The sequence below is a fragment of the Syngnathus typhle genome, linkage group LG1, assembly GCF_033458585.1.
Source record: "Syngnathus typhle isolate RoL2023-S1 ecotype Sweden linkage group LG1, RoL_Styp_1.0, whole genome shotgun sequence".
In the NCBI taxonomy this organism is placed as follows: Eukaryota; Metazoa; Chordata; class Actinopteri; order Syngnathiformes; family Syngnathidae; genus Syngnathus; species Syngnathus typhle.
Window position 1 is genome coordinate 22,083,484 of NC_083738.1, and position 11,280 is coordinate 22,094,763.

At 42.2% G+C, this 11,280-nt stretch overlaps 2 protein-coding genes across 3 annotated transcripts; both read left to right on the forward strand.

Annotated features, from left to right (window-relative positions):
• Nucleotides 1–2,183: 2,183 nt before the first annotated feature.
• LOC133159552 (atlastin-3-like) lies at nucleotides 2,184–5,741 on the forward strand. The gene is made up of 3 exons (XM_061286673.1): nucleotides 2,184–2,411; nucleotides 2,660–2,899; nucleotides 5,415–5,741. The coding sequence occupies exons 1-3, from the start codon at nucleotides 2,322–2,324 to the stop codon at nucleotides 5,592–5,594; spliced, it is 510 nt and encodes a 169-aa protein (XP_061142657.1). The 5' UTR covers nucleotides 2,184–2,321; the 3' UTR covers nucleotides 5,595–5,741.
• A 138-nt stretch (nucleotides 5,742–5,879) lies between these two features.
• LOC133158981 (forkhead box protein N2-like) lies at nucleotides 5,880–11,144 on the forward strand. Of its 2 annotated transcripts, none has more exons than XM_061286176.1 (4): nucleotides 5,880–7,383; nucleotides 7,812–7,933; nucleotides 8,749–8,804; nucleotides 10,251–11,144. In XM_061286176.1, the coding sequence occupies exons 1-4, from the start codon at nucleotides 6,814–6,816 to the stop codon at nucleotides 10,628–10,630; spliced, it is 1,128 nt and encodes a 375-aa protein (XP_061142160.1). In that variant the 5' UTR covers nucleotides 5,880–6,813; the 3' UTR covers nucleotides 10,631–11,144. The 2 variants fall into 2 exon arrangements, with proteins under 2 accessions (XP_061142160.1, XP_061142167.1); XM_061286183.1 differs by having other exon boundaries at nucleotides 10,275–11,144.
• Nucleotides 11,145–11,280: the final 136 nt, after the last annotated feature.

Genomic DNA, 11,280 nt, shown 5'->3' on the forward strand with positions numbered 1-11,280 from the left:
TCAAACGTTAGCGCTATCACAATATAGTAACACTCGAAACAGTGCAAAGCAATAACAATATATAAATAACTCAACGTTGTTCAAACGTTAACGTCAAACGTCACACAACACAGCACGCAAAATAAACGTTTAAAGCTCACTTTATAAAGTTATTCCACATCCGTGAATCCCTCGAATTCTTCATCTTCGGTGTCCGAATGAAACAGTGGGGCGATTACGGGATCCCATATGCCCTGCTCCGTCTCGTCGGTGTCGTCACTAATCGAGTCACTGTCGCTGCTGTTGTCTAGCAGTTCAGTGACAATTCCTGCCTTCCTGAAAGCTCGGACCACAGTTGAGACTGATATATCAGCCCAGGCATTTACAATCCACTGGCAGATATTGGCGTATGTCGTCCGGCGCTGTCATCCACTGTTCCCACGCAGTTCGCAGTCTAGCTTTGAATGCCCTGTTGACACCAATATCTAGCGGCTGGAGTTCTTTTGTCAATCCACCCGGAATGACGGCGAGTATCGAATTGGTGTGCTTCACTTGTTTTTTGACACCAACTGTGACGTGGGAGCGCATGGAGTCGTAGACCAATAGGGACGGAGCTGTGTGAAAAAAGCCACCCGGCCTCTTCACGTAAATTTCTTTTAACCATTCGCTCATCTTTTCTTCATCCATCCATCCCTTGGAGTTAGCTTTGATGACGACGCCGGCTGGAAAGTTTTCTTTTGGCAAGGTCTTCCTCTTGAAAATGACCATGGGTGGAAGTTTATGGCCATTAGCCTGGCAAGCGAGAACCACAGCGAAGGAGGACTTTTCATTCCCTGTGGTGCGAACGTTTACCGTGCGTGCTCCCGTTTTATCCACAGTGCGGTTCACAGGAATATCGAAGGTGAGTGGAACCTCGTCCATGTTGGTTATGTGCTCTGGCCGGATGTTTTTTTCAGTAATGTTGTTTTTGCAATATGCGCGGAAAGTGGCCAGCTTTCCTTGGTAGTCTTTCGGCAGTTGCTGTGAAACAGTAGTCCGTGCGCGGATGGAGAGATTACGTCTTTTCATGAAACGAAAGCACCAAGAAGGACCGCCTTTAAAATTGTTAATGTTAAGTTCGCTTGTTAGCGCTGTTGCCTTCATTCGAATAGTGATTGTACTGACACTTCTACTTGCTGCTCTCTGTTCAACAACCCACTGTTCGAGTTTGTCCTCCAACGTTAGCCATCTCGCCTTGCACCCTCGGAAACTCAGTTTAGTTTTCTTTACTTGGCGCAGGTCGTCTTCTTGCTTCCTCCACTTCCGCACCATTGATTCATTAATGTTAAATTCCCTGGGCTGCTGCTCTATTCCCGTGTTCTACTGCGTGACTGATCGCCTTGAGTTTGAATTCTGCGTCGTAGGCGTGTCTCTTAGTAGGAGCCATTTTGGGGTCTGCACGTAAACAAATGGAATTTGAATCTACCGCGCGCTTCTTCTTCTACCGCGCGCTTCTTCTTCTTCTTCTACCGCGCGCTTCTTCTTCTACCGCGCGCTTCTTCTTCTACCGTGCGCTTCTTCTTCTACCGCGCGCTTCTTCTTCTACCACCGCGCGCTTCTTCTTCTACGGGGGAAAATGAAATCGGCCAGCGGCTGCTTACTGTATTGATCCATATATAAGGCGCACCGGCCTATAAGGCGCACTGTCGACTTTTGATAAAAATTTAGGTTTTTAGGTGCGCCTTATAGGGCGGAAAATACGGTAAGTATATTTTTTAGCTTTCGCCCAATAAAGCGCATGCTACGCGTTTTCACTATTTATACACATCACATATCAAAGCGGGACAGATGTCTCAATTGAATTAACGTTAGAATTTGACAAGTTTAATCAAACTGTCATTTATCTCGCGCTGTTGATAATGCACGCAGACAACAATAACAGTAAGGGAAAGGCTAACATTTATTAGCTATCTGCAGCGGTTAAGTCGCAACACAAATTTTGCACAACTGACAGCATCGTAGCAATATAAGTTGAAACGAAAACTTTACCATGTTTGACGAAGGTGGAAAAGGAAGTGGGGATGAGCAGTCTCAAACGTAGTAATTATTAACCAGGAAGGAACCCGAACATTCATAAAAGCACCATAAAAATTGGCTTGACCTATTTTCTGTCTTGTGATTTAAGAACACTAGTTCACAACTCCGGCGCTTGATGGCACCGGCAAACCAAAGGACCCAGTCATTTTCAATTCACATTGGTTTCCTTGCATAGGAAGTTCCTACTCAGGAGTCCTGAGTCACTGGAGGACAAGCACCAATTTTACTTCAAGGAGGCTCTCTTCTCCTTCTCCTCCACCAAGAAGATGGGCGGCCAAGAGTTTTGCGACCGCTACCAAGAGCAGCTGGAGAAGGAGCTGGTGGAGATGTGGGAGTCGTTCACCAAGCACAACGAGGTCAGCAACATTAGTTGCGCACGTTAGCTCAGCTCTGCAGGAATGAATGGCATCAGTCCATGTCCAAAAATGTCTGACGGGACCACCGGTGTGTGTGAACTGGCGCTTTTATTTTACAAAGGCGGAAAGGTGAGGAGGGCAGGCAAATAAAAAAAAAGACAAAAATGAGAATCCCTTTGTTGTAGGGTAGACATGTTTTAAGGTCTGTATAACTGTAAACGTTTTTTTTTTTGTTTTTTTTTGGACAGTCAAAGAATCTGTTCAGTGCATTCCGAACTCCAGCCGTGCTGTTCGTGCTCGTCTGCCTCCTGTACGAGCTGTCGGGTGTGCTGCTCTTCGTGGGCCTGTCCACCTTCGCCCTGGTGTGCGACTGCGTCCTGGGCTTGGTCATGATGTCCATGCTGACTTGGGCCTTCATCCGCTACTCGGGCCGCTACCGGGATGTGGGCGGAGCCATCGACCTGGCGGCGGGCACCGTGCTGGAACAGGTCAGATGACGTTCGTTTGTCTTGTGATAAAACGCGGAGGTTGGGATTGAAGTCACACTTGATGTGTGATCACTTGGTAACTAGATTTGCAAAACTCTGGGGATTTTTAACGTTGAAAGTTTTGTGTGGGAATGAATGGGAATTTGTGGGATTAAACCAGGAATTTACTAAATATAAAATTTGCTTTTGACCTAGAATATCGGGAAAGTGTATTTTAACACGGCCCACCATTAGTATTAAAAAAAAAATGGGGGGGGCCGTTGATCAGAGTGAGAAAGAAGTACCGTTTTTTTCCGTGTATAGTGCGCAATATTTAACTAATTTATTGTCCTAAAATCTGGGGTGCGTATTATACATGGGTACAAAAAAAATTAAATTTTTTTCTTTTTTTTTTTTTAAAGAAAGTCATGGTACAACAAAACCAACAACAGGACTGACCGACAAAGTCGTGGAACAAAAAGACAGGGTGACATTACCAAAGACAGGAACAGAATGACAGTAACACATGCAATGATCCAACGGTGAGCGAGGGGCAGACAGGACTTAAATACAAAACACGTTACATCGATTGAGGTGACACAGGAAGAGCGGGGTGACACGAACAGAAACTATGGCAACCTAGACACATAGCAAAACTGGGGACGAGACATGACAAATCTCCCCCGAAATAAAACTCACCTTTCTTCTTGTTTGTTGTCAATCGCGCATCGCATTCAGCCATCCTGCCCAACACACTTAGTAAAATTCATAATTGACGACACATCGTTTGATGCGATGGTGCAATCCTCGATGGTGTGTTATTGTCAAATATTGTTTGTTTTTTAATCTCCATCGCGGACCGGACGTCATACGGAGGCCGCCATTACAGATGCGCAGAACGGTTGCGCAAGACACGTCAGCTATATAAAGAGCGAGAGTTCAGTTCTCCACCTATTAGTTTCAATTCACAGTTTAATTAGCAGTTTCAATCAGCAAATAACAAAATGCGTATTACAGGTAATATTTTATTTCACAACACTTTACCTTGTTCCTTTCGTCTCTGCTGTTCATTTCAAACACGCTCCATACGACCGCAATGCTCTTGTATCAGACGCTCGCTCGATCACCTGCTAGTTTGCCGTCTGTCACAATGTACCCTACACAAATCCGAAACATTTGTTGCGGCTCCGAGTCACGACGAGGGGCAAGTTTTGGTTTCCAAGGGTGTTTTTATTCCTCTTCAACGTCTCTCCCATACAGAGCCGCCTCTTTCCCGTGTGCGCACGGAGCGCGGTGGTGCGTTTAGGGGCAGTCGGAGAAATCAACGCCAACAAAAAAATGACATCCAGCCTAGTTAAGACCATACCAAAGACTATAAAAATGGGACCCATTGCCTCCCTGCGTGTGTGACGATCTTTGGGACTTAAAAAAAAAAAAAAAAAAAATTAAAAAATGTTTTTAAAAAAATTCATAAAAATTGGGTGCGTATTATACATGGGTACAAGCTTTTTTCCAGCATCGGCATGCCATTTTTAGGGGTGCGTACTATACATGGGGGCGCACTATACACGAAAAAAAACGGTATATCCAAAATTGTCAGCCCAAAAACTGAGTCACATTTTGGTGAATGTTATATATTTTTCTGAAATGTATTCTTTGGGTCAATCCATGTGTGTGGGTGTTATTTTTATTTATTTTTTTACAAACTATTGTTTGCTGCAATGTTCAATTGTTGAACAATACTGCCCATTTGGGGGGGTTTGATCATATCACATGAATCCTTCTCATTTTGCTTCTAAATGTAGTTGAGATTTAGCTACTTTTCAGACACTGTTGACCAGATAAATTTGCAAGCACAAACGCTACACAAAATGCTTCTTCAAAGAAATGAAAAAAAACTTTTATTAGTTTCATCCTTAAAATATCCTCTTGGTGTATGTTAACACACTTTGCACACATGATTTGTGTATTCCGAGATAGGTGAACAAAGGTGGATCGGCGCATTCCGTTTAATGTCAGTGCTGAATTGTGCTTTGTAGCAAAAGGTTGCTGTTAGGTCACCTCCAATTGCTCAGTCACGGGAGTCTTTGATGCTCTTCATCGTAAGCCGCTGTGTTTTCCCAGCCTATATTCGGTCATTACAGGCCTTCTGGCATGGGAAAATCGGATGGCGCGTTATCACAAACAGTGAAATAAGTTTGTAGAAAGTACTATTTTTGAATCTATATCGTATGAATATGGACCATTCCACCCAAAGCAAAAAAATATGGAATGATTCCTTCCTCTCCACCGTGAAGGCTGTTTTGAGTTGAAAGAAACAATTTGCAGAATCAAATCAATGACAAACACGTGCGACGTTGTGAGAAAGTGCAAAGGCCAATCCGAGTACAACAGCGAGCAGTTTATCGAATCAATCGACACTTGTTTGATATCATTTTGAAACCATTAAACCAAACTAGCTACTCGAGTGCTAATTATAAACAAGCTCACATACACAGTACAAAATCAACTCAACTGCTGTCTTGTCTCCCGCCAGGCCACGGTGGTGCTGAACAAGTCGAGAGAACAGAGGCTATCCAACGTGAAGAGAGGACCGGCGAGGCTTTTGGTCATCTCGACGCCACGCAAATCTACAGCCGACACAGAGCCGCATTCAGCCTTATCATTGCGCCCCCACCCCCCTTCCATTTCTTCTCCCCTAACCCTTTCTCTGTGAGAACATACAACACCAAAAAAAAAAAAAAAAAAAGCACAAGAGAAGGATACATTCCCAAAAGCCAGCATGTTTCATACCCGCGTTGGGACACAAGCTGCCTGCTTTGAAAGCATCGCACCTTCTGTCGATCCTGCCGCATTTCCAAAAGATTCACCAGGAGAAATTATTTCCAGCGGTTACAGGCTTCTTTTTGCACAATTTGGTTGTCTACCTTATGAGGATGGCTTTTGCAGCTTTTTATATGCATATTTTAGAAGCTCAATTTATTTTCTTTTACAGTGTGCCTTGGAAGCGTTCCAGTCTCGATGGAGACGTAACATTCCTGATCAAGTTCGGTTGTTCCCTTTTGCTGAAGTAGCAAGGAGGAGATTGTTGCAGTAATGTCACCAAATCAGACCACAGTAGAGCGTGAGCCTAAAATGAGCGTCAAATGTAAAGAATTTCTTATGGATGGCAGCAAAAGGCTACTATTGGATTGATAAATTGACCACTTTAACAGATAGGCTCCACGTCTTTGACCCTGACTGAGAAAATGAGTTTTTTTCCTGTGCCCATTCTTTCTTTACCCATCAATATTTAAAACACCCACAAAAAAAAACCCTCACAAATTACACATGAGTGTGTATTATTTGTGAGTGTATATCTTGTGAGAACTGTGGCCCTTTTGTCGTCTCTTTGATTTTGGTTGCGTTAACTCCTTTGCAAAATAAAATCAATTACATAGTTTGCATTCAGTCGTAATATAGCTTCCACAATGTGAATGCTAATATACAATGGCAAACTCCATGGTCACACAGCCTAGCCATTAGCATTTATGTGTTTAATGCTAGTGTTTTGTACAGTAATGATTACTTCATTTGGATAGTTTTACAAAAATAGTAGTTTTCCTTAGAGTTGAATATAATTATTTGGATTTGGATTACACTTTTATTTGAATTAGGGAGCTATTTTCATAGAAGGAAAATATTACTATGAAGATTATTACGACTATTAACTCTCACTTTTTCAGAAAGTGCGACATAATAGTCTCTGAATGTCACTTTGTTAAATGTTGGTAATAAAAATCAGGAAAAGTGCTGAGAGCAATACTGGACTTCCCCAATATCCCAAATTGAGTACCAAACCTTTATTTAGACCAGGATTTATTGATCATGTCAGAAATGGAATTAGCCCACATTTTTTCCCAGTGGCATTTTTCCCCCCCCAGAGGTCGTCGTGAATGATGGAGAACCTGTGCCACACCCTGGCGCCATTATGCCCTTGTCCTGCTGCTTTTGGGGGCCCTTTCTCCTCCTCTTGCCACATGACTTCCCTTCCCCTGTCACCCATCTCCTTCCCGCCGTCACCGACCACAGCTGAGTCGCTCCCATCTTCCTCCTCTTCTTCCTCCTCCTCCTACTGCTCCCCGCTTTCTAACTGCATGGTGTCCCAACATCTGGAGTGTCCCCCGGGCACGTGGGACCAGGATGACCTGACGTGCCTCAGCTGGTTACACCAACGGGGCAACCTTCTCCCACTCCAGCCGATTCCTAAAGTGACGCTGCCTCAGACCCGGGAGGAGTACATACGGGACCCCGCTTCAGCCAAGCCGCCGTACTCCTTCAGTAGCCTGATTTTCATGGCCATAGAGGACTCAACGGACAAGAGGCTGCCGGTGAAGGACATTTACGGCTGGATTGTGGACAAGTTTCCCTACTACAAGACGGCCAGCGCAGGGTGGAGGAACTCGGTCAGGCACAATCTGTCCTTGAGCAAGAGCTTCTGCCGCATGGATAGGGACAAAAGTCAGGTAGGTGCAGTGCAATAACACCCACGTCTTACCTGCAGAACTAAATCTATCGTGATGCATTGAGACACAACTTTTAATTCATGCCGTGACTGTCTCATCATCTTTACCCATCAAAATTAGTAATTGACTTTTGGCATTATTGCAGTGATCAGTGGTTAAAAATGCTCCTTGGAAAATATGAGGCATTTTATTCTTATAAGTAATACAAAATCAAAACATCAATTACGGAGTGCCACAAGGTTTGATTTTTGGACCCAAACTTTTTCTATTGTGTAATAATGACCTGTTACTTGGAGGTAATGTAAAACATGCTTTTGGTCAGGATCAAATGTATATCTATGTAGCGGGCTTTTAAATGATCAAATATTCCTTTGTTTGTCCCACACAGGGAAATTCCACTTATTCTACTCTTGTGCGGTTGTTTTCAGTCGGCAGGGAAAGGATCTCTGTGGCGCGTGAATCCAGATCATCGAACGTCGCTGTTGGAAGTTCTTCGGAAGACGCACGCCTACCACAGCAACAGCAGCAGCCTCATAAACAAACCTGCCTTGTAAGAGCAATCACACTTTCATCATTTGTCCGACACATTTCTTCCATTTCATTTGTTGAAATTTCATCTATTGGTATAATCAAACCACTGTGAACAAAACTAAAATAACCCCATTTGTGTCATTTTTGTTAGTATAATTAAGGATGCCAGAAAGATGAAAAAATGGGGATTAGGGAAAAAAGGGTTTGGAGTTATTGTGGTCTAAATTCAAACAGTCCACATAGCATAAAATTGATAAAATATGAAAAACGACATTCAGACACACTGGCTTTTTTTCTGAGATGTTTTGCAAGAGTCATATGGGAGTCATCATCATGGTAATGTAAATTGGTCCAGTTATTGGACAGTAAAAGTCACCTGTGTGTGTGTGTGTGTGTGTGTAAAGTTGTGTAACTATTCATAACTTTACTGACCTGATAAAATTAAATATACTGTAAACATTTTATTTATTTATTTATTTATTTATTTATTTATTTATTTATTTATTTATTTATTTATTTATTTATTTATTTATTTATTTATTTATTTATTTATTTATTTATTTATTTCATAGGGTGGCATTGTTGCACATTGATTAGGACACTCACCTCACAGTTAAGAGGGTGTGGGTTTTCTTCAATTACCTTGAAAGTGACAAAAATAGCTCAATTATATTTACTATTAGTCAAGTAATTCTTTTTCTACTCTTATTTGAATCCTATTCTAAAGTAACAAAACTCTTTCCTGAGTACAATTTGTGACCAACCTCTAAGATGAATATTTAACCATCCCCATTGTTGGGCTTTGACCTGATATGTTTTTAAATTGGATTCCAGGTTGGAAGGCGTGGACTATGGCGTGTCTGTAGTGTGCGACTCCATGGAAATGTCAGGTTAGTACCCAAAAAGAAAACAAGTCAAGGAGGGAAAAATACAATCTAATAAAAAAATTCACAATACTTTTACGAACATAGTGAGGCCAAGATCGAAATGTGATTAAACCAAATTGTTTATTAAAATTAAAATACGCTGTGAAGTCCATGGGCAGATTAAGTTGACATGACAATACACAGAGGGTTAAATCTTATTGGAGAAAAATATATTGCGTACCGGAAGCAGTTCGTCCAATAGAAATGCTTCAATCTAATGAATAAATATGGTTTAATGGAACAAATGTCAGAATGTAGGTTGTAATTGTAGTTAAGGGCTTCTAGTAGGGCCTTGCTGGTCCCGCCCACCCGCCGCGGGTAATGAGTCAACTTAAACCCAGTCACCCGCCTGTGAGCCTTTATGAATTTGAGCCTATAGGATATTTTATCAGCGGTGTAACAGCGCTTGCTGTCACTTTTACTGCCGCCGCCTTTTCAGCCTCTCTCCGACGTTCTCAGCATGTCACCGACATTGTTCCTGTGTTTGCCTTCTGTTACCATGGCTACAACCTTCTATTTCCGTGGTAACGAGCCAATAGGCTCCTTAATGTTGAGCGCCTTTGACATGCGGACCTCCATATGGGCTCATCAAGAGCTTCTTTACAAATAATGTCCACTTTTCTCTGCGAAATGTGCCTCTTGTGCGCCAATGTAATTGATTGAAATAATCAAGTATTGTGGTAAATATCCCCAAATGTTTTTTTATTTTACCATTTTAGCTGAAAGCCTAGGGTAATAATGATTTAAAAAAACAACATTGCTTTAGCGTCATCTTGTGGCATTATTGAACCCCACATAGTCACGGGTCCTCATTCACATAGTTTTGTCTATTTGATTATGGTTCATATTTTTGGTAACCTGTTCGCCTATATTCTGACAAACTCACCTATTTGTTGTTTTTGCCGCCATCTGGTGGAATCTTGGTTACATAAAAACATGGAACGCTTTGTTTTTGTTTTGTTTTTTAAAGCAAAAGTGAACCCGTAAGATTTGAAGTGAAGTTTTCACAAATTTATACTTGCGCAATTTCTTCATATGACCCTATCCTCAGTTATTTGCAAAGGAAAATAGCACCGTTTGCCATTTTTGTGCTCATCTGTCGAAGAAATGATCAAGTAAGTTGAATCTGTTTTATTTGGATGAAAATAGTGCTTCCTAGCTATCTAATGACATCTTGTCAAGGAACTCAAATGAAGTCAGTTGAGAGGTTTAGTTGAGACAAAAGTAGTGCTCTGCTGATATCCTTCAGCATCGTGATGTCAAGTAAGCGGGAGTTAAGGTTAGGAGGAGGAATTTGATTTGGACTAAAGTCGTGTAGAGCTTTGCTACTATCCTGTAGCATGTATTTCCAATTTGTATTTATATATGTGTAAGTTATGTCTGTATGTATGAATATAATAATGTATGCAGGCTGCGGTCTTTTGTCCCTTCCAGATTGCCTCCCTCACACCCTGATGCTGTCGCTGCCGTCGCCCCACAGCCCCAGCCAGGATAATCCCGCTTTCTCCGACCACCCGGATTTCCCCTTGACACCGGAGCACGAGGAGTTGGTGGCCATCGAGCCAGTGGAATACCAAGCGGAGGATCTGGCCGGGGATTTGGACAAAGACCCACTGGCCGACAGCGGCTACATCGAGCTGCACTACTACCAGTCCCCCGAGTACCAGTATCTGGTCTTGCCCGACGACACTGAGCTGGACCTGGAGACGGTGGAGATTCTGCAGCTGGACGCCGAGGCGCAGGAGGCAGCCGGCTCGCTGCTGGATTTAGCAGGGAGCGGATATCAATAGCCATCTGAGTCTTTGTTGTATTCTTATAGGTGACAACATCACTGCCCAATGATTGCAAACTTGTAGCTTTTTCTGATATGGGTACTACTAGTCTGCATCACTTGATTTTAAGCACTTGATCAATGCACCAAGTACAGTAGACAAATGTTTTGAGACACTTATAAGTGTTTTCCCAAACACTTTTACATGTTTAAATTTCCTGCAAAATGACAAAAATGAAGTAAGCCCCTCAGTGGCTCAGTACTACTAGTACGTCAAAATTGTCCGAGGACAAACAGTATGGTACTACATAGACCTAGAGCTGGATGACGTATAGTCAAAATCCTCGATAACGGATCCGGGCTACAGGTCACTAGTTACACCAAGTGGTTTTAATAGTGCAAGACGGTAGTTAACTAATAAGGTTTGATTGAATACTAGTAGGCCAAAAGTGGCACTAGTAGTGGAAAATCATGTAAAAAGTATTTTTGCTTACACATTTTTCTAATCTAACAAATAAAATGTCATTCTGTTATTGTGACTATAGTGTCTTTTTTTCTGGTTCAGTAGGACATGTCACTTTCTATGCCCTTTTTGTACTTTATTTTCCCTGTAATCAATCAGCATTTTTGTTGACTGATTTACTTTTCTTGTTCATATTTTAGTGCTAA